Source organism: Mastigoproctus giganteus, chromosome 3, assembly GCF_048544385.1.
Source record: "Mastigoproctus giganteus isolate SK-2022 chromosome 3, ASM4854438v1, whole genome shotgun sequence".
Taxonomy (NCBI): domain Eukaryota; kingdom Metazoa; phylum Arthropoda; class Arachnida; order Uropygi; family Thelyphonidae; genus Mastigoproctus; species Mastigoproctus giganteus.
This window is the reverse complement of record NC_143577.1, coordinates 126307460-126331953: the sequence shown is the minus strand read 5'-3', so window position 1 is coordinate 126331953 and position 24494 is coordinate 126307460. Positions and strand designations below refer to the sequence as shown.

The 24494-nt window shown below is 37.1% G+C and overlaps 1 protein-coding gene across 4 annotated transcripts in view; it reads right to left on the bottom strand.

The window, feature by feature from the left end:
• LOC150088259 (moesin/ezrin/radixin homolog 1-like) overlaps nt 1-24494 on the bottom strand; it is a 706511-nt gene that overhangs the window by 177992 nt on the left and 504025 nt on the right. For all 4 annotated transcript variants that reach the window (XM_090369412.1, XM_090369409.1, XM_090369410.1 and 1 more), the window contains one exon: nt 10270-10379. In XM_090369412.1, coding sequence (XP_090225538.1) covers nt 10270-10379 — 110 coding nt within the window. The remainder of the gene's footprint in view (nt 1-10269; nt 10380-24494) is intronic.

The window sequence follows — 24494 nt, the reverse complement described above, 5'->3', positions numbered from 1 at the left end:
CACAGAGTTGATACGTTGCTCTGGGGTTGCTGTTTCCCATGTGTAGTACTTTACATTTGTCACTGTTCAACTTCATTTGCCACCTCTCAGCCCATCTGCTCAGCCTTCCCAGATCCTGTTGCAGCAGCATAGTGTCAGTAGTATCCTTGACAACCCTGCCAACCTTTGTATCGTCTGCAAACTTGGACATTAAGCTTGATATACCATCATCAATATCATTTATAAATACAGAAAACAATAATGGACCCAACACTGAGCCCTGAGGGACTCCACTAATAACATTAGTCCACGATGAGCAGTGTCCATTGATTACCACTCTCTGTCTTGTCCCCCATAACCACCCCTATATCCATAGCAGCAATTTGCCTCCAATGTCACACTGCTCCAATTTGTGTAGGAGTCTTCCATGTGCAACAGTATCAAAAGCCTTTCTAAGATCCAAGTATATAATATCAAAGCTATTCCCTGCATCCAGTTCTTTTGTGACTGCATCATAGTATCCAATCAAATTGGTCAGGAAGACTTCCCCTTAACAAAACCATGCTGTGTCCGAGCTATAACTGAAGTCTTGCCTAAATGATCCTGCAGTGCTTCTTTAACCAGTGCCTCCATTAATTTTCCTGGAACAGAAGTTAAGCTCACAGGTCTATAATTACTTGTGTCAGCCTTTGATCCTCCTTTGTGAATTGGGGTCACATTTGCACATTTCCAGTCTATGGGTACCTCCCCGGAGTCCAAGGAAGCTCTCATAATTATGGCTAAGGGTTTGCTTACTTCCTTTGCTGCCTCCTTTAATATAACTGGATAGATCCCATCCACCCCGGGTGCCTTTCTTGTGTTTATCTTCAACAGTTTCTCCTCCACTTTACTCCCAGTTATTTCAAGATTCTGTAGCTACTGCTAGAGTTGAATACACCTCTGGCATTCCCCTCGCTGAATAACTCCTCATGTGTGAATGTCGATGCAAAATATTCATTTAGTTTGTTAGCTACCTGAGCAGGATCATCAACAGTTGACCCATCAATATCAAGTGGACCAATCTGATTCATCCCCTTCCTTCTAGAGTTTACATAAGTAAAGAACTCTTTGCTGTTTTTCTTTGCATCCCTTGCCAAGGATTTCTCGTAATCTGCCTTCGCCTGCCTAACCTCCTTTGTAACTTGGTTGCATATCAACTTGTATCTATCATAGGCTTCTGTGTCATGTGTTAATTTGTAAGTATCCCATGCATTTTTCTTCTCTGCCATATGCCTCATTAGTTCATCTGACATCCATTTTGGCCTAAACCTTGAACAATATTTTTTAGTTGGTATGTAAAGCCTAGTAGCTTCCAAGATAAGTTCTTTGAATGCTTCCCATTTTGAATTTGCTGTTGGTAACATCATCAGTTGGTCCCACTGTATAGAATTTAAATACTGTCTCAGTCCATCGTAGTCGCCTTTACGGAAGCAATAACCCTTCCCTTTACCCCTAATGGTAGTTTCCTCTGAGTAAATCCCACTTCAGCACACTGTGATCACTGCCACCTAGTGGTTCATTTATCTGCAGATTCTTAATGTATGAAGAATCACTGCTGATAATCAAATCAAGAGTATTACTCCCTCTAGTTGCCTCCCGAATATGCTGATGTAGAAAACAATCATCCAATAAATCCACAAAAGCCCTGCTAGTGTGTGAGTGACCAGACCCCAAATTCCAATCAATATCTGGGAAATTAAAATCTCCCATTATAAGACTCTCTGATTTACTGGCCCACTATTTCCCTGTACAGTTTCTTATTATACTCATCAGAGTCATTAGGCCTATAGCACACTCCTACTCTCAATTTTGATCTCCCAATGCTTATGTCACACCATACTGACTCAACACTGCACTGTCCAGCGATGTCGACTGGCTTCACTTCCTTGGTTTTTATGTGTTTCTTAACTAATAGCATAACCCCTCCCTTCCTTCCTATCCTGTCTATCCTTTCTGTAGACGTCTCCAAATTCCAGTTCTGCATCCCTTATATCTGTGTGACACCACGTCTCTGATATCCCAACAATATCTGCCTTTGATGTTTTGAGCAATACCTCAAATTCATCAAATTTGTTTACTATACTCCTAGCATTGGTGTACACGCAAGTATGCCTGCACCTGTTTCTATTCTTAGCTACCCTAACACAACCCATGTGTTTACTTGTACCGCAATGGCTCCCAGCAGTCTCTGAAATATCAAGCGTCTTGTTTTTCAGGCTTCTGCTCATTCTAATAGAAGCAGTGCAAGAATCTCTTTCACCTCTGCCAGTGGCTACTGTCAATCTATTGGTCTTTGTCTCTCCCCAAGCTAGCAGTATTCCGACCCACCTAACACTGCCTCGATAGCATCAGCAAACATTCTTACACCCTTTCTATTTAAGTGTATCCCATCCCTGTAGAAGCAATCTCTCCTGTTAACAAGTACAGTCCAGGCTGAAAAAAATTCTACCCCTTGAGCCTTGCACAATCTTTCTAGGGCCGAATTGATTGACAAGGCTCTCATCATATACTCCCTCCTATCGTGTCTGGGCAGAATTGCAGACACTTTCAAATTCAACCCTAATTCTCGGCTTTTGTTCAACAGTGACCTGTACTTGTTAAGTAATTCTGCCGGTCTCCTACTCTTAATATCATTAGTGCCAACGTGTACAACTATATCACCTTTTGTGCCCTTAAAAGATGATATTCGCTCTACATCGTCATCAACCTTTGCCCTTGGCAGACATACCCTGGTCCTGTTCCACCTATCCTTTTTACAAAGCATGTTCCCCGTTTCCCTGACAATAGAGTCACCAACAACTACTAGTTCCTTTTGGGACCAGCGCATTCTGCCTTGGGGGTTGCCTCTGTGTCACGTGATGCCCAAGTGCAAGCTCTGGCGTTGATGTGGGCAGCTGAGAGCTTGATGGGCCCCTCAATTTAGTTTCTTCGAGGGCATTCACCCTGTCCTTCAAGCTCTCATATAGGCCCACAAGAACGCTGAGTTGTCGCCTGATATCGATACACTCCTTGCATCGCACACACACACAAAGACATCCCCCATGGCAGTATCATGTCCCGTACCCAATTGCTCTGCAAACATCAAACAAACAGTGCATTTTATAAGGCTGTGAGTCAGAGAACAACTGGCCCCCTCAGTTCTGCTCTGAGCCACAGCACTTCCATTAGCTTGAGCCTTTTGCTTTGCTGCTCTGAGTCATGATTCTATTAATTTATTAATTAATTATAATTAATTATGTTATGTTATTAATTATGTTACGTTTGTAACCTAAGTCGTTATATGCATTTATTTAAAAGTACAATTTAACTGCTAACGAAGTTCAATTAATGCTATCTAGTACGGTATATAACTATCGTATCACAAAGGCAGGAACTTACGAACTTTATATCTATGGGCACTTAAGTATTAATTAACTTTCAAATCTCGTTGTCTCAATTCAGAATAAACTAACGATCCTTACTAGGTCTATAAGCTACTTACAGGAAATAATTCGATGTAAAAAATATTCAATCAAGCGGCTAAATATGGCTAAAGAACTTCTCGTTCAGCGGAGTTGCAAACACGTGGATACCCTTACTAATACTTTTATGCAATTTATTTTATTAAAGAGCTCTCTCTCTCTCTCTCTCTCTCTAGATATATATATATATATATATATATATATATATATATATATATATATATATATATATATATAGGAATTTCTACTTTGGCTGTTGTAGAAATGTGGCCATATAATTGGAATAAAAAGTTTAGACAGACAATTACTACAGCAGAATTTTACATTTTTTTTTACGGGTTCATGAGGGAGAACAGTTACAGTTTCAGTACAGTCAGACACCAGTGCACCTGCTCCAATGTAAAGAGCTTTGGGGGGTAAAGATGGGCAAACGCCTTGGGAGGGCTTTATACAAAATTTTACTGGGAAAACGATAATATGGCTAATGTGTAGTGAGTAAGAAACTATGGCGTGTAAGTAGAATGTATAGGACTCACATTCTGACCAGTTGCTAATCAGCTATAGCTGAGGAGGGGATTATTGATTTTTTTTTTTTTAAGAGCATTAGCAACTAAGGCCATATTGCGCCGGGAATATGCGGTGGTCATTCTCTGACCTTTCCGCATCCTCCGTATTTGGTGGTGATGGGCTTGAATCCCGGTCTAATCAAGAGGTGTGTGCTACGCACTGCTGCCCTTCCCACCTGGCTACAGAAGCGCCTTGAGGAGGGGGGGGATAATAAACTAAACCTTTTGCACTTTTGAGGCATAAGTTACAATTAATAGCATATATATATATATATATATATATATATATATATATATATATATATATAAATAAATAAAAATAATATAGTTGCTAAGCAGCTATAGCTGAGGAGGGGGGGAAAATAAACTAAAACTTTTGCACTTTTGAGGCATAAGTTACAACTAATAGCATATATATTAAAATATATATATATATATATATATATATATATATAAGTGTCACCGATGAAAGTAAAATAAAATAAAATAAAAATGAAAATAAATATAGATGGAGAAGTTATTAAATACAAAATGCCGAGCCTAGTTGAAGAAAAAAAGAAAAAAAGAATGTTAAGAACCTATATAAAATTAAGTAGAATTAAATCTGAATTAATGCCGAATTAACAGGCCAATCATATGTACAAAAGCTGAAAGAAAAAGAGGGGAGGGTAATAGAGATTAAAATTATAAAATAAAAATTAAAGAATTAAAAATTAAAAATTGGTACATCATAGATCAGGTATTTCATCAGGGGGCTACACCTGATCATGTACCAAACGCTGTGTTTCTATGCAAACTCATGCTGATGAGTTTGCATAGAAACACAGAAATGAAATGGATATAAAATTTTTTAATTTTTTTTAAATCTCCAGAAACATGAGTGAGGTAGCCCCAACGCAGTGTATTTAGATTAATAAATTATGTAACGTAGTGTATTTAGAAATAAATTGAGTCGATAGTATGTAAGAACGCAAACGCAGTGTGTTTAGTAAATTAAGTGTGTAAGAACGTAAGTTTAAATCAAAAGTATGTAAGTTAAATAATAATGAATAACAAGATAGCGGTATAGAAAAAGGAAGCAATGCAAGGTAGGGGAGGGAAAAGAAGTTAAAAATATAGAGGCGAAGATAGTGAGAATAAGAAAAGTGAGAATGTCCGAATCACCCTCGTATTACACTAATAGTTCAACGGACGGAAAAACGAAGATCAGAAAGTAGAAAGACGTAAAGAGAAGGAAAAGAGTTTAAAGGATACTAGGCAAGCTGGGTGTGTAAGTACCCAACCTCATAGAGAGGGCCTTGGCTATGAGAGTGTTAGTAGAAGTGGAAATTAATACCGCTAGCTTGTAGTGTATATTTTGAGTGATAGACATGAAATATCATAAAAAATATGAAGAGGATAAAAATTAAATACCTATGATATTTGGCAGAAATAAGCTGAGTGAAATATAATCAAGAAATGAAGATACAAATTTGCGATCATGATTAATAAGATACAATTATGCGAATATGATTAATAAGAATGGAATGTACACAGAGGGAAAACTATGACAACGATGGTGGAGTTGCTCAGAAGAGAAGAACTGTGGGAGCCCTCTGTGGTTAAAATAAAATAGAGAAAATAAGATTGGACATAAATAAATACTGATATTAAATTACGAAAAATGAAAAGAAAAACTTAGGAAGTGAAAGAACACGAACATCGTTCTAATAGAAGTCATAATGTGTGATCGCTTTCCAAGCAGTGGAAATACCACCATTCAAATGTACAACTATACAGGTATCGAATTAACCCTAATCAAGGTGGAGCAAGGTGAAACCGAATTTTTCTTTAATGAAATCAGAGAGATTTTTTATAATAAAATTTAAAAAATTAATGGGAATGTCATTATTGCGAAGTTTGGTATAAAGATCATTTAAAGCACCAGCGAAAAGTGATTGATTGCTACTAATATTAGCCAAACGGATAATTTGTGTGTAGATTATATTTTTATGAACCTTAATCGAAATGTTCGAGTTCCAATTTGTTAAATAGATAATATTAAAATTAAATTTGCTTCTTTTGTCAAATAGTTCCAAATTGTGACGAAGAGGAGGACTATTTAGAGTAATACTTAAATCTAGAAAATTTGCATGTTGGTTGCCAAGGTTTTCTTTATTGAGAGTGAGTTCAGTTGGATATATGGATTTAGCAATATTTTCAAAATGAATGTTGAGAATAAGAATGTCATCAACATAGCGGAATGCATAAAAATTAAGGTGCGGATTGTTATGCATATATAGATGTTCGTAATAATGAAGAAATAGATTAGCTACTATGCTAGAAATTTGTGAACCCATGGGAACTCCTATGGATTGTTTTTAAGCATATTTACCATCGTAGATAAAATTGTTTAGAATACAGAGGTTGATATAGTTATTCCAAGTAACCTCATTTGTTGGTATAACGTTTTTGTATTTGAGGAACAATTGATGAAGTACATTAACAATCAAGTGATGCGGTAAGGAGGTAAATAAGTTGGTGAAGTCATATGTTTCAATACTAAATATGCTGGAATATGTATTGGAATTGGAATTAAAAATTTTGATGATACTGTGGTTATTGTTAATGATCCAAGTGGAAGGGATATTGATAAGAATGGTAGTTAACAATTTGAAAAATTGTTTACCTGGATGATAACAGCCACTTTTTTTGGCACTAGTGATGAATCTGAAGCCAACTGGATGTTTATGGAATTTGGCTATCATATACAAGAAAGGCAAAGTAGAATTGCGAATTTTGGTATGCAATTTTTTATGCAAGGCTATAATTTTTTTGATGATTGTATTAATGCCGAGATTACAGCGTAAAAAGGTGGAGCTACTTTCTACTTCCTTTTTGAGGGTGGTGTAATAAAATTGCTTGCAAAAGATAGCAAAGTTATTAGAAGCCTTATCTACCGGAGTGATAATAAATTTTTGTTGTAAATCTGAGATGGCTTTTTTCAGGTTAAAGTACTTGATATGCAAATTATTGTAAAGGTAGTAAGTTTTAGAAATAATTTTTTTAATGTCCTGAAATGTAACATTTATCCAATTATAAAAAGCTTCATTTTTACATTTAAAAAAGCTTCGTATATTTATATGCTAACTTGTTGCAAAAGTTCAAGATATTCAGATAAATATCTTTATATATATTATTGAGGTTGGCCTTATGGACTGGTCTGAATTTAAAACCTTTTTCCATAGCAGACTTTAGTGGAATGTTGTTAATAATGTCCAGGTTACCAGTAATAATATGTTTATGATGTTGATCAACGTAAGGAGCATATATGGGATCATCACAATGACATGGAAGATCTAAAGCTGGTAAGTTGCCTAAATTAGTAGCTAGAGTTTTATAATTACAAATTTTGAGTCCAATAGGAGATTCATATTTGAAGCAGTGATGGATCTTGAACTTGAAATTATTATAAAATGGGAGAAAATTATTACGATTATTAAGTAAATAATGCCAAGGAATTTTATCGAACCAACTGTGAATAAATTTAATAGTACAGTATTCATTACTGTATGTAGTAATGCGACCTTGTCTAAAGAGAGAGATATCTAAAATAATATGCTTAAGTTGAATATTTTTACATTTAAAATTGCTAATAAATAAAGTTAAGGCTTTTAAGAGAAAAAGAGAAATGTTGTGTACATCGAGTATGGTATTGTCGCAGGAGTTAATAATATTACGAAATTTGTGCCGAATATGCCTACGATGACGATTTGATTTATTTCCACGTTTGTATCTACGCTTATTGTTATTGAAGAAATGACTAAGATGGAATAAATTGTAAATGCAGTGGCTGGTGTTTAAACAACCATTGCTTAAAAGAGTTTTGTTAAAAAATCTATTGTTTAGGCCGTAGGGATATAAAGATTTATAAGTGCACATAAATAGATTCTCATAATAATCACGAAGAACGTTGTCATTGATAATGGCAAGTATTTTAATTTTAACGTTGTTGAAGCCATGGTGGTGAAAATGGAAAAGTTCTATTTCAGTATCTAAAATGGTATCAAGTAAAAGATTTTTACTTTTAGATCTGTGCCCATTAATTCTGATGTTAAGAGAATTTGTGGTTTGGCCTACATATTTAACATTGCAAATATTGCATATGAGCAAATATATGACGTTTTTAGTTTTACAAAAAAGGAGGATAAATAGAGTTAGATTTGGATTCGGAGTTATCCATCATGGGACAAGTCAGACATCGTTTATCTAAACATTTTTGAAAAGATAAATTTTGGTTTAAAATATGTGTATTGTACTCAGGTTGGTTAGGGTTAAGGGAATGATTCTCCTGTTTAATATTTAACACTACATCCTCAGGAGTGGGATGTAGCACAACACGTTTTCTAGCTGAACTAGGGGCAACACAGTGCTGACTCGCCGTATTATTTAAAGAGACGTAGTACATGACAAGTGGGGTAAAAATTAAATAGGGCAAATTGTGTTAGCAACGAATCCATCTAAAGGGAAGGAGTGGGGATTGCATTTAAAAGTAGCCACGCGCAAAGCTGCAGATAGCTAAAATTAAATGAAATACATGAAATATGAAAACGAAGAAGTGGAAAAAAAGGAAAAACAGTACGTGTACCTGAATGCGCAAAGCAGCAAAACAGGATACATATATATAAATAAGTGTCACCGATGAAAGTAAAATAAAATAAAAAAATAAAAATAAAAATAAATATAGATGAAGTTATTAAACACAAAATGCCGAGCCTAGTTTAAGAAAAAAAGAATGTTAAGAACCTATATAAAATTAAGTAGAATTAAATCTGAATTAATGCCGAATTAATTGTTTCTGGAGATTTAAAAAAAATTAAAAAAATTTTTTTTTTGTATCTATTTCATTTTTATATCCATTTCATTTCTATAGCTTCTCCATCAGCATGAGTTTGCATAGAAACACAGTGTTTGGTACATGATCAGGTGTAGCCCCCTGATGAAATACCTGATCTATGATGTACCAATTTTTAATTTTTAATTTTAATTTTTATTTTATAATTTTAATCTCTATTACCCTCCCCTCTTTTTCTTTCAGCTTTTGTACATATGATTGGCCTGTTAATTCGGCATTAATTCAGATTTAATTCTACTTAATTTTATATAGGTTCTTAACATTCTTTTTTTCTTCAACTAGGCTCGGCATTTTGTGTTTAATAACTTCTCCATCTATATTTATTTTTATTTTATTTTAATCGGTGACACTTATTTATATACATGTATCCTGTTTTGCTGCTTTGCGCATTCAGGTACACGTACTGTTTTTCCTTTTTTTCCACTTCTTCGTTTTCATATTTCATATATATATATATATATATATATATATATAAATAAATAAAAATAATATAGTTAGGGAAGGACATTATTTAGTTGCTTTCCACGAAGATTAATTACTATATTTAATAACCACTCTTATACCACGTAAAATTAATAATATAGTTTATTAAGCTTATAGTCAAAACCACTATACATTTTAGGTGACACTTCGGGCATCTTACTGATACCCATCATCAAACCATGCTGTTGACAGACTCCTGCTTGCCGATGATACCAGAACCTGATGTGCATACAGTTCTGGTAGCATCGGCAAGCAGGAGTCTGTCAGCAGCATGGTTTGATGATGGGTATCAGTAAGATGCCTGAAATGCCACCATAAATGTATAATAGTTTGGGCTATAAGCTTAATAAACTATATTATTAATTTCATGTGGTATAAGAGTGGTTAATAAATAGAGTAATTAATCTTCATAAATAAAAATAAATCTAGCTATTGCCATTCAGTTTAGATGTACAAAATTTAAAATAGAAAAGTTACCAATTTAAAAATAGCATAATTTATGTAAAATTTTGCACACTAAATTTCCTGGCCAAGGCTTCTCGAAAAGATATGTACCCTGGTTTATCATTCCTTATTTATATATTTTATACCTTATATATGTTATTAGTTCTAATTTATGTATAAAAAGTGTATTTTCTAAAAGTCTATTATATGATATACACACATATATATTAGTGTGTGAGAGGGGGATCATCATCATCATCTTTTTGTTATAAAACCCCTGCCAGATAGGAAGTGGTGGGTTATTATACTATAAAGATTATAAATTTAGTTCTGCCACATATATATATGAAGCAAGAAATATGACAGGTTTCTCTGTTTGCAGTAATGGAATGCAAAAATATACCTTTTTGCCTTTTTTCCATTTCATCCTGCATCTGTCTCAATCTTTCAGCATATTCTTGTTGCTTTTTTTCTGCTTGTTCACGTGCTTCCATCTCCTTGCGCAGCTTTTCTCTGTAATTAGAATGACACATAAAATATTTTACAATAATTTTAACTGAAGTATAAACAAAATGCTTTAGTTTCAGGTAACTAAATCAAACTGGTCCACACCAATCTTCTGGATATTGCAAACTAAGACATATACATCACTTTATTTCTCACTGAAATACAAACTAGGACTCAGTTTAAAAACCTATACAAAAACCAAATGAAAAAACTAGACAGAAAGAAGCAAACAGCACTGCAATGAAAAGCAAACAATGTTTTTCAAATTAAAAATATTTTACGACCACAAAGCTTTTAACTTTTAATTCAGGAATTTAACTTTTAATTCAGGGTGTGGAACAGAAAATCTCTTTAATACAAACTTGGTTTATATAAAGTACTTGTTTATATGAAGCACATACCATTCTCCTGCAAAAATAGGTTTCTCTAGGTTAGCGGTTCCCAACCTTTTTTGACTTGCGAACCTCTTTCAATGTAATATTTTTTATCGCGAACCCCTTTCAACACAATATTTTTAATGTGAACCACTAATCCTATATTCTCTGAAATCTTATAATATTTCTGAATTTTTATTATAAAATATTTCCAGTACTACGATTTTATAAGTGACATTGCATAATTATAAAAATTATTATTAAGTATTACTTATACTTTGTAAAGCAGCTATTAATCAGTCCAAACTAGATTTCGAACAGACTAAGGGTAGAAAACTTGCTTCTTGTCCTAATGGTAGCTGAGCATTCTAGTCTCTTGCCAAAGCTATTGGTTGCAATTTTTGTCCATCTCTGTTCCCACCTCTGACAAAAACCAATTGGTTCTGTTGCCACATCAGCCAAAGATAAAGCTGACCTGCTAGCATCCTATTTTTCTTCCAACTCATGTTTTGATGATCTTAGTAAATCACCTCAAACCGTTCCCAGTATACTCCATTCAATGCCTCATGTGGTTTTCGTTAAAAGGATGTCAGAAGGATTTTGATGAATCTGATGCTAAGAAAACTCCAAATTCTGATGGTATTTCTACACTTGTTCTCAAAACCTGTGCCCCTGAAATTATTCCTGTTTTGTGTTGTCTTGTTTCACTTTCTTATTCCAAAGGTGTTTTTCCTTCTGCTCAATATCCAGCGAGTTCCTAAAAAAGGGTCACAAATCCCTTCCATCCAATTATCGTCCCATTGTGATTCCTTCTATTCTTTCTAAAGTAATGGAGAAATCAATTAATTGCCAACTCTTAAACTATCTGTAATCTTTCATCTGATCAACGATCGCCAGTTGATCAGATGAAAGATTACAGATAATTTACAATGATCGTTCCATTGATGATGCTCTGGCTCATGGTGTCCATCCATGGACAAATTCAATGGAAAAATTAGTGAAACTCAAACCATTGCTCTTGACATTTCAAAGGCTTTTGGTCGTGTTTGGCATAAAGGTCTTCTAAATAAGCTTCCATCCCATGGCTTACCATCTGTTCTCTAAAATATTTAAGTGCAAAGGCCTCATGCTATGAGGTAGAATGACTAACATGTAGGTTAGTGCAAAAGCATCATTTTAATGTAGTTAAATTAATTAATTAAATTGGCATCGTTTTGGTTATATCTCATATTGTGAATGCCTTCACGAGTTGCCACGGTATTGTCCTACCTTGAATAAATAACACTTCACCAGTGGAAAAGACTACTGTTATTTATTCTCGGCAGATACCACCACCCAGCACCGTTTCAAAGCTTGTTGGCTTCTCTTCGGTGGATGAACAGGTACCCTGGTGTTGAAATAATGACAACCCAGTTACGAAGTATAACTTCACATTATGAGAGATGCCTGATGGTGTGCAGTGATTTAAACTATAAAATATTTGAAACGGTGCCGTCTGGGTGGTGGTATCCACTGAGAATAAATAACAGTAGTCTTCTCCACTGGTGAAGTGCTATTTATTTGAGGAAGTACAATACCATGGCAATTTATTGTGAAGGCATTCACAATATGAGATAACCAAAACGATGCAATTTAAATTTAAATTAATTAATTTAACTACTTTGGTAAATGGCTACGTTACAATGATGCTTTTGCACTAACCTACATGTTAGTCATTCTACCTCGTAGCATGAGGCCTTTGCCCTTAAATATTTTATAGTCTATATCACTGCACACCATCAGGCATCTCTCGTATTGTGAAGTTATACTTCATAACTGGGTTGTCACTATTGCAACACCAGGGTTTTTTTTTTTTTTTTTTTTTTGATTTGGTAGTTGTTGGCGCATCAGCTTCTGTGGCCATATTGCACCTCCCAAGGTTTTTGCAGTACTTTGATCCAAGCCCGAGGCGGAAATCGAACCCGCGACCTTTGGGTTGCCGGGCAGGTACTTTACCCACTCGGCTAGCCCGGTCGGCGCAACACCAGGGTACCTGCCCACCCACCAAAGAGAAGCCAACAAGCTTTGAAAAGGCACCTTCTGGGTGGTGGTGGTGGTGGTGGTGGTGATGGTATCCGCTGAGAATAAATAACAGTAGTCTTCTCCACTGGTGAAGTGTTATTTATTTGAGGTAGTACAATACCATGGCAACTTGTTGTGAAGGCATTCACAATATGAGATATAACCAAAACAAAGCCAATTTAATTAATTAATTTAACTAGTTTGGTAGATGGCTAGGTTAAAATGATGCTTTTGCACGAACCTACAGGTTAGACATCTGTTCTTTGTAATTGGTTATCCAGTTTACTCTCTGATCTCTCACTGCAGGTGATGGTAGATGGCTCTCTGTCTTCTAACTTCTCCACTAATGCTGGTGTTCCCCAAGGTTCAGTTCTTTCGCCACACTTTTGCTCTTGTATATTAATTCCCTTCTTCCATTGACTGGAAATGCTACCCATAGTTTTGCTGATGATAGCACATTGCTTTCCACCTTCCAGTTTGAGAAACCTTGCCCTGCTCAAACAGCTTCAACTTCTCGAGTATCCACTGCCAAATCTTTAAATGTTGATCTACATGTAACTCTCCAGTGGGACATAGATAACTTAATTTCAATCCTTCTAAAATTCAGTCCTGTCTTATATCTCACAAAAAGGACTGTTCTGCTCCTATGCTTATCTTCGATGACTCTCCGATTTCTAGGCAAGATCTTGGGGATTACCCTGATTTCTAATCTCTCTTGGCATAAAGCACATTACAAATATTGCTTCCTATGCATCTAAAAAACTGGGTATTCTCTTTTGTTCTCGGCGTTACTTTTCTACCAAGCAGTTGTTGACTCTGTAGAAATCGCAAATCCGGCCTGCCATGGAATATGGTTCCCACATCTGAGGCGATGCCCCGAAAACCTCACTCAGGTTTCTAGATTCCATTCAAAAGAGGGCAGTTAAGTTAATTAATGTCTCATCTGTAACAGTCTCTCCACTCTCTGCCTCATAGACATTCTTTTCCTGTTGCATGCCTCTTCTATAGATACTTCCATGGGACTGTTCTTCTGAATTGGCGTCTATAATTCCTGCCCTCTCTTTCAAAGCAGTCCAAACACATGCTGCAACATCAACATCCTTTTACTGTCCAAGTTCAATCCCACAGAACCAACTTTTCTTCTTCCTCATTTATTCATTCAACTTCTGTTTTCTGGAACAATCTTCCTTCACACGTATTTCCTGAAAATTACAATATGCAGAAGTTCAAGTCTAATGTCAAGAAGTATTTTCTTTCATCTTTTCAAACTTAAACCTGTGCACGGTACTAAGTACTATAGGTTTAAAAAAAAAAAGTACCTAGACATAACAATGATCCTTGAGAATGAAAAAAATTTAGTGTGGAAAACATTTATTTAAAAAAGGTTGTTTATACATGGGTAATGTACTTCCATCATTTCTACTACCCATGTAACATGCATACATTGTTTGCTTATATCTCATATTGTGAATACCTTCACAACGAGTTGCCGAGGTATTGCACCGTTTTGAATAAGTAACGCTTCACCAGTGGAGAAGACTAATGTTACTTATTCTCGGCGGATACTACCATTCAGACAGCACCGTTTGAAAAATTGTATGGGATAAGATACTCTGTTATCCACATTCTGTCCCTATTAGACTTAGGGAAGCAAAAAATGTGTAGGAGAGGAAGAAGAAATGGCATTGAAAGAGGAAAGGGACAGTTACTCCTCATACTCACACCACTCAAAAACTCGTCGAATAGGCAACGCTTCCCAAGTAGAGAAGACTGTTGTTACCTATTCTCGGAAACTCCATGATTATCAAGCTCTCCAGATGGCACCATTTTGAAGCTTGTTGTCTTCTCCTCGGTGGGTGGGCAGATACCCTGATGTTGCAATAGCGACAACACAGTTATGAGGTATAACTCCACAATATGAGAGATGCTTGTGGTGTGCATGGTTTAATCTAAAAACTATTTATTGACTAAATGTATAAGAGTATAAAAAAGGTTGTTTATGCATGGGTCATGTTTTTTTTTTTTTTTTTTTTTTTTTTGATTTGGTAGTTGTTGGTGCATCGGCTTCTGTGGCCATATTGCACCTCCCAAGGTTTTCGCAGTACTTTGATCCAAGCCCGAGGCGGGAATCGAACCCGCGACCTTTGGGTTGCCGGGCAATGGGTCATGTACTTCCATCATTTCTACTACCCAGGTAGTATGCATGCATTGTTTGATTATATCTCCTATTGTCCATGCATAAACATTCTTTTTCATACTCTTAGACATTTAGTCAAGAAACAGATTTTAAATTAAACCATCTCTCATACTGTCAATCATCTCTCATACTGTGAAGTCATACTTCATAACTGGGTTGTCACTATTGCAACAACAGGGTACTTGCCCACCCAACGATGAGTAAGCCAACAAGCTTCAAAACGGTCCCATCTGGGCTGTGGTATCCGCCGAGAATAAGCAACATTGGTCTTTTCTACTGGTGAAGCATTACTTATTCAAAGCAGTGCAATACCTCGGCAACTTGTTGTGAAGGTATTCACAATATGAGATATAATCAAATGATGATGTATACTACATGTGTAGCAGAAATGATGGAAGTGCAGCATCCATGCATGAACAACCTTTTTCATACTCTTAGACATTTAGTCAAGAAATAGTTCTAGATATTTATTTAACATGAAATACTGTAAGACAGTAAAGTAATTATAAGGAATTGTGGGATATGTGTTTCTTTCTTTGGCAATTCTTTACTTTTTATTTAAGTTTTTTTACTTTATTGTTTATTATTAGTTATATTTTGTCGTTTACAATAATAAACCTATGTAAATCTAAGCAGAGAAATAAATAATGTTATTTTGTATGTTTAATACAAATCTTGGTACAGTATTCGATATATTTGACCCCAGGGGATCACATCTAGTGAGTATGGGCTTTGTACAGGGTCCTGAGCTGGATATCATCATCATTCTTTTTATTGGTGATTCCCTTTTACTTCTGACCCTTGTTCTCTCTCTCTCTGGGTTAAAAAAAAAATTTTTTTTTTTTTTTTTTGGCTGGTGCAGTATAAGCCTCAGGCTTCCTTGCACCATATGGCTAATGATACTACTACTACTAATAATAATAATATTATTATTATTACCTCACTCAACTTAAGCGAAGGACGCTTAGGTTGAGTGGGGTATACCACTTGTCTATCTTCCTTATGGCCTGGTGGAGTGCTGCTGTGTGTCTCTGGAAGAAATCTTTCAGGTTAACTATCACTGCCTTCTGTTGCAAACCCGAATCGGTCCACCTTTTTTTAACCCTACTTTTAACCCTAACTTGAAAGTTGCCCCTCCTGAAAAAAACAAGTAATTTCCATAATTTCTACTCAATTTACAAAATTGAAACTCTCAATATACATAAACAGAATTTTTTTTCTTTGATTTCCTACCTTTGGCGCTGAGCAAAAACTATTAATTCACTCTAAAACAGCAAAAATGTGCGATCACATTTCAATTTATTAAATTTTGATGTCGGCAAAACAAGATCCAAGCTTTGAAAATAAAACGCGTTATATCATTAGTTCAACAATTCGCGCGTCATCTGGACGCCTCTGGCTAAAACGAATCAACACAAGTGGAGAGATAATTGACTGATCGAGCTTACGTCATTAGCGTTACCAAGGTGATCCAAGGAGAAAATAAAAATGTAAACGACTTTCGGGGAAAACAAACAGTTGAGCATCATTACACTAATTTGCATGGCTCTCTCACAACAGTTTGCTTTACTGCTTTTCGTAATTGTTGTACGAAAGAATTGCAACGAATTTTTGAAAAACAAAAATATCTTCTTTCTTTTTCTTTCTTTCTTTTCTTCAGTATGTATTGTATCTAATAACAAAAAAATCAAGGAAATTCATCTATTGGAAGCCATACTGGAAACGGAAGGAAAACAAAAGAAAAACTGATCACCACAATGCGCATTTCATAAAAAAAAAAAAGAAAAAAGTTTGCTTTATTGTAATTGTTTTTAGAGGACTAAATCGGAACAGCAGTTTCATGGATGTATATCTGATCTTACGAAATTTCAAGAAAATATTTCTATCCATAGCTGCGTTACGAAAAAAAAAAAAAAAGGATACGAGTAACGGATTGCAAGAATAATCCGTTACTCGTATTGTAAGTAATTGTTACTGAATACTTCGATATTTCCTCGATACCATCAAATTTTTTTCATTATCACACACACGCCCGAAAAATTCAGCACAAAGTGTCATATGTTTCGATGCTTGAATTCCATTCTGAGCTGCAAATGTTCACTTCTCTTGCACTGACAGAGAAAATGTTTACCGAATGAAGGAAAACAGGGTTCATCTTCCTGAAATTTCTAGTTTCCTTCATTCACTTGGAGGAGAAAACTCCTTATGGGAGGGAATCCACTCTTTCCAGTCAGACAAGAGAGAGTGAGTAAAAGTAATTTTTTTGGTGAGGAGAAGGCCAGGAGATTGTCAAAGGTTCAGAGCTGTAACTTTCATCTCAGATGCTGAAGTTTTAATTAGTCAGTTTCATTGCGGATATGGATGTTCTAATAAATCTATTTCTTTATTGCATTCAGTTTCACAACAGATGCTAATAAGTCAGCTTCATCCTAGGACACCTAAGTCTCAGCTTCACCGTAGGACGCCTAAATCCTACGGTAAAGCTGAGACTTAGGTGTCCTACGGTGAAGCCGATTTTCGTTTTTTGTAATTGTTTTCAGGAACAATATTTTGCAAAAATCCCTCTGGACATGTGTATATGTAAGGGCGGCACCTAGAACGTTTGTTGAACTCCGCCTCGTGTCTCTGTGAAGAACAGTATCACTACAAATGGGCCAGATATGTATGTGACGTACGTTTGTGTGTTTTATGTGTGTATTCTGTTGTTATGTTCTGGCCACTTGGCTACCCAGAAGCATCAGTCACCTGGACAGATGGTTCTGAGTATTGTCTCAAGAGAGACTCTGACCCACCTAGTGTTGCCAGAAGGTGGATCAGATTCCTCTGGGGGGCCCATTCCAGAGGGAGGGGATAAAGACAGAAGAGCCCAAAAAAAAAAAAAAAAAAACACCACCCGTGGTGCAGTTAGGAAAGAAAAAAAGTAAAATAATAATAATAAATAAATTAATAAAATATATATATATATATATATTAAATAATAATGATAAAAAATAATAAGAAAAAATAATAATAAGAAAAAAAAACAATGTGAATAAATTGGTTGCACTAGAGTGGGAACTCAAGGCAGAGCGCGTGAAAAAAAAAAAAAAAAAGGAATAAAAATAATAAAATAAAATAATAAAATAAGTAAATAAATTGGCTGCGCTAGAGTGGGAACTCAAGGCAGAACGTGTGAAAAACAAATTAAATAAATAAGAAAAATAATAATTTATAAAAATAAAGAAAAGAATAATTTGATTTAGAAAATAAAGAAAAGAAAAATAAATAAAATAAAATAAATAAATCCCTCTGGAAATGTTAGCGAGTGAATTGCATTATGCATTTCAAAAATCGCTGTATACCTTGAATGCAAATAGCTACTTTTGAGTGACCGCCCTTGTACAGATGTTTTATTGCGGACACTTCCTTCCAGTCAGTAAAAATCATCAGAAGTCGTCCTTTATTATACCTATAAAGTAATCCATTGTAACGGTTGTGCTCCTAATTGATGTAGCAATTTCGAATTTTGGCAAAGTGTATTATTTGAACACAACCTCCATTAGGTCACTAAAAGTGTTGATAATTGGTGGGCAGCATTCTGACAAACAAATTCCATATATATTCAGGGATGACCCCTCTCTCTATTTCAGGCTCTCTGACCACTAGGAGAGAGACTGCTAAATGCAGTCGGTGACCGCATTTAGCAGTCACCGACCCATCTGCCAAAAACCACAGAAAAACAAGAGAAGTGATGGGGAGAAAATCTATTTTTTCAGTGGGGTTATCTGTTTATTGCAGCTAGAACAGCTTTATGACAGTGGATAGTGAATTTATTCGGCTTCTGTACTAAAACTGAATTTCTCCCTTTGCGATGACATCAAAACGTAACAAGCAAATATCTTCTAACGATACTTTTTGAGCAGCCGTTAGTCGTAATCTGTTAGCTTTGTATTGTTACAAATATTGCAGTTTTGTGAACAATACACATTTCAAGAAAGAAACATTATTCATAGCGGATGCTTTTTGTTTTCTTTCCTTTGATGCACCAGTTTTCGAAGTTTATAACACAACTATAAATAGAAATACTTTCTCGAAATTTCGTTACAAGATCAAACCCAGGAAACTGCTGTTCCGATATTGTTTACTAAAAATAATTACAATAAAGCAAACTTTTTTTTTTTTTATCAAATTCGCATTGCAGTGTTATCAGTTTTTTCCATTTACAACAGATGAATTTCCTTGATCTTCTGTTCGTAGGAGCAATACACATTGAAGAAAGTAAATACGATCTGTTCTCCTTCCGAAAACGTTGTTGCTACTGTTTCGTTTATTGCTCCTTATGTCAACTAACAGTAGCTTGTCGTGTCTTGTTTATTTACCTTCCTCCCCTTCCCTTCTCATGTGTGACGTAGCCTCCGCCACGAAAACAATTTTGCTCTGTAAAGAGAAACTCCCCCTCCAAAACAAAGAAACTAATCAAGTGTCGTGTTTCATAAGCCATAGGTTAATTACGGTGGATTTAGAAAAAAGGCCTAAAAAAAATGCACACTTGATGTCACATTTTTGTCATTTGCGTGAAATTCAATAGAAGATTTTGAAAATTGAAGTGGGAAAATTTAAGAAAACAGTTCTGGCTCCAACTATAGCGAGTTTCAGCTATGTAAGTAGAGTAAAAATTATAGAATTTATTAGTTGTAATTTGATCTGGGTAGATATTTACCCAGGGGACAGGATCAGTGTTTTAATGAGGTCTATCAGGCCCCTTCCTCCTTCTTCCTGGGCAATTGTCAGTCTCTCCACGGCAGCTCTCGGGTGGCGTTGGCGGCTCTTGTCATCACTGTCCTTGTCTAATCTATGATGCCGAAGGAGTATGTTAGCACTGGGACTGCATAGGTGTTTATGACTTTAAATGTGTTCCCTCCGTTCAGCTTTGCTTTCAGCAGGCTTCTGAGTCTATGATGTTATTTTTCGGTCAGGCAGGCCTTAATTTCTTTGTGCTGTAACTGCTGAGCCTGCATAATCCCCAAGTATTGTAGGCCTCTCCCTCTGCCATGGCTTCGATCTCTTTACTTTACCACTCTGCAGCTGGTAGTTTCGGTTGAATAATTTTCCCTGATGCAATGCGTGGGTCTTGCATTTGTCTAGACCCAATTCCACCCTAATATCCTTGCTGAATTCTTCGATGATCTGGAGTAGTTACTGAAGGTGCTTCTCGGGTACCACGTAGAGCTTGATGTCATCCATATACATCAGGTGGGTGAGGGTGTACAGGTTCTTCGTCCCTTCTTTGAGGTTATATCTGTACTTGCTACTGTTGAGCTTGGTAGATAGCAGGTAAGTGCTAGACTGAACCACAATGAGCTCAAGGCATCTCCCTAAAAGATTCCTCTCCTGATGGGGATTGGCCAGGTTGTGATGTTTTCGACCTTAATGGTGGTACTCCATTTTGCTATCATTTTTCCCAGGAAGTTTGTCACTATCGGATTGATTTTGTAGATTTTCAGTGCCTCTATTATCAGCTATGAGGCACAGAGTTGAAGGCCTTGCAGTAATCGATGTAGGCTGTGTACACGTTGCGGCGCTTCTTGTATGCTTGCTCCATCCAGCATCTATGGTTAATTGCTACTTGCATCCTTTCTGCTGTTCAGCCATTATGCTCTGGCTCTCCAAGTGGTCTGTTTTCTTCCTGGTTATGCAGCTGGTCAGGATCTTGTACACTGATCTTGTACAGCTGGTCAGGATCTTGGTGATTGGCCTATATTTCGCTGGGTTTCTTGTATCTTTGTCATTAGGCTTCAGATATGTGATTACTTGAGTGAGAAACTTCAGGATTGTCTTTAGGTGCATTATCATTTGGGTGAACTGCTCTGCCAGGTGCGTGCGTGTGTGCGTGTGCGTGTGTGTGTGTGTGCAAGTGAGCTTCTTGTACCAGTAGTTGTGGACGTTCTTGATCGTCTGTTTTACTTCTTCCTGAATCTCCCATTCTCTCATTTCTTGTACGTCCTTGGTTTTCTTGCGTTCTAGTTCTATCCAGGTGGCTCGGCTGTTATGTTACTTCCCTGCTCCATATGTTTCCTTAGAAATCCTCAATCGTCTTCTTCTCGGGTGGTCTGTTCCCTTGTTTCCCATCTCCGAGATTCCTGTAGAAACCTCTTTGGTTCTCATCAAAGATTCGGTTGTTTATTTTTATTTTCCTCTTGGAACTCTCTTTGTATCGGCATAGTCTCTTGCTGAGTGCAGGGAGGTTCTGCTTCAATGTGTCCAATTACTGTACTATTCTCTAATTTTTTTTTGTCTCATGTTTGCTGTGGACGCTGTTTCTTGAGGATACTCTTCACTTTTCCAATTAATTTCTTACTCCTATTGCCCCGTTGGTACTGGGTCAATCGGCTTATCTTGACTCTTAATTCTACTATCTTCTGCTGAAGTAATCTTTCCTAAGCTGTTGGTTCCTTCTGTTTTCGGTTCTTCTGCAGCTGGTCTCTCGCTTCTCTTCCATTAATCCTCGTGGCTGCTACCACAGCACAATACACGGCTGTGTGGATGGCCTCCAGTGTTACACCACTGCTGTCGAGTTAATGCGGTATTATATGCCGCTTCAGGTGGTCTGTGACTCTCCACAAGGCTGCTACCTCGGTGGGTAGCAAGCTTGTGGAGAGTCTATTCAGCCTCTGCTTCGGTATCACGTGAGTCTTTGTGGGGGTCCATTCCTTTGAATTCTGTTAGGGTCTTCTTCCACTCGTCCTCTATTCTGGATATCATGATCTTGTCTGTTTCCACTTCAGCTGCTGTGGATTGCATTTCCTCTTGCTCTTCTGCCTCTGGTTCAGCGGTGCTATGTTCTTCCTCCTCTGGTTCCATATTCTTTATCCTTTTTAGTTGATTGCTCAAGTCCTGCTTGATTTTTTCCAAGATTGCAGGGGGCTATTAGGTTCTTCGTGACGATGGTCCTTCTCTGGTACGCTATTTGCTGTTCGGTGACCTGAATATCCGGGAATCATTCTAGCCACTTGGTACGTAGTCTCGCCCTGTAAGTTGTCACATCGGTCTCCAGCTTCGTTATTTCGTAGTATGCTTGCATGATGTACGTATTCATTTTGATGCTCCACTTCACGTGTTGGCATTTTCTCCCTTCCTGGGTAGTCAATAGCGCAGTTAGCACTTCCAGTTGGTGGGGCTGGATGGTCTTGCCCTTCTCTTGTAGTAGCCATATGAGGGACAGTGCCACTCGCTCTACTGTCTTCCTCGGGAACTGTCTCTAATTTTTCGAACCGACCCCTCTGCCTAAGGCCTGAACGCAAGTGACTTTATCCTGCGCCACACTCTATGAAGTAAGATTAATATTTCTCTGTGACATCATCCGTTATTGAAGGCGGACCTGTTTAGCTTCGGCTTATGTCCAGTGGTAGTTTTCGCCAGTGACGCGAAATGGCACCACAATCTTCCTTAGCCGCCACTCTGACCTTGGGGTTGGTGGGTCCACTGAGCAACTTTAACGATGTTTATTTATTTTATTAATTTTTTATTACTATTAATTTATTTATTATTATTATTCTAATTTATTACTATTATTATTATACCTATCTCCCAGTGTGATGGAGCCGCATTCGCTTCCGCCAAGGCGGTACTCGAACCCGGGTCCATCAGGCTGGTTGTCCAGTGTCGTAACCACTGGGCCATCGTGCCCCTCTATGTTTGTACCCCCCCAACGAGGAGGTACAAACAAAGCTAGAAAGATGGGCAGAGAAGACACTACATGGCAGACACTACAATGATCTCCATCGGGTTCACATAGATAAAATTTCTTCCAATGCATGGCTCACAAGTGGGACGCTCTTCCAAGAGACTGCATGATTCATGCTCGCCATCCAAGACCAGGTAATCAACACCAGGAACATAGATAAAATTTCTTCCAATGCATGGCTCACAAGTGGGACGCTCTTCCAAGAGACTGCATGATTCATGCTCGCCATCCAAGACCAGGTAATCAACACCAGGAACTATAGAAAATACATTGCCAAGGAGCCCGGAGTGTTAGATGACACATGAGCGGTCAACGATGCCACCTGCCCTCAGAAACGATCCAACACATCACCGCGGGATGCAAGGTGATCACCCAGACCGAGTACACTCATAGACATGACCAGGTAGCCAGGTTAATAAATCAGAAGCTAGCAAGCAAATACTAGATGACTGAAGAAAGTGTACTATACTACAAGTACGAACCCCAGGCAGTACTAGAGACCCCAACCCACAAGGGTACTGGGACCGCGCCATAACAACGGATAGGACAATCCCGCACAACAGACCGGACATAACCCTTGTGGACAAGAAGGAAAGGCTACATATCTGATTGACATAGCGGTACCCAACACTGGCAATCGGCAGGAAACTCATGGGAGAAAAATCAAGTAGTACAAGAACCTAAGACAGGATATCAAAAAGATATGGCATATGAAACAAGTAAAGACCATCCCGATCATTGTGTCAATCACAGGTATGGTGCCAAAGACCCTACATAACAGCCTAGCAGAAATACGCCTCCCAGTGAATACCTACTAGGAACTCTAGAAAATCGCAATCCCGAACACATGTAGGATTGTCAGAGAGTTCCTCGACCACCAGTAACATCGGACATAACAACCACCCTGAGTACTTGGTAGCAATACCCGTCACGAGGTGGAACCCCCAATCAAGGAGAAATAATATAAGAGCAGCAATAATAATAATATTGCCCCTATTTTTGCCTCTGGCCACCCAGTTTCCTGCTTCCCGAAGAATGGATCTGACATGTTAGAATTTACTTTTGTGCAGACCAGTTAATGGTAGCTACAACGTTAAGTGCATTCTGAAAAAACATCACATTGTGAAGAATGAGCTGTTAAATTAACAAAAGAATGAAAACAGTATTTCTAAGTTGTTTATATTATATCCCTCACCCTCCATGGAATTAAGGTCAGTTGTTACGCCAGTTCAACAGGTCTTTTGCTAGAGTATAATGTTTTTATGTGTGCCATATTTTTGAGCAGATGTCTTTTTTTTTTGGAACTTTTGTCTTAAAATTAATTTAAAGTTTGTTTATATTAAATCTTATCTATCTAGCAGTGTTATGGCGACAAAATGTAAATGGATGGAATTAAGCCCAAAATTAAACTGAAATTTATATAAGAGGCTGATAGGATGGACCAAAAGTAAAACAGACGTTGCAAAAGTCCCTTTACCTACTTTTTTTAAGAACTCTGGAAAAAAACCAAAAAAAAACCTTGAAGTGCATGACACTGGAACAGCGATAGAAAACAGGAAACAAATTTCTGGTGCAAAACACAAGGAGCTTGAAACAAAACTTTGAGTGGTACCAACAAATGCGTGCATCTAATTTGCCAATACCAGGTGCAATTTTTCAAGGAAAGGCAAATTATCAAGTTCAGCAACGTGGAATTAGCAACTTCAAATGTAGCAGTGGCTGGCTCCAAAGATTTAAAGACACGAATAACTTGGTTTCACAAAATG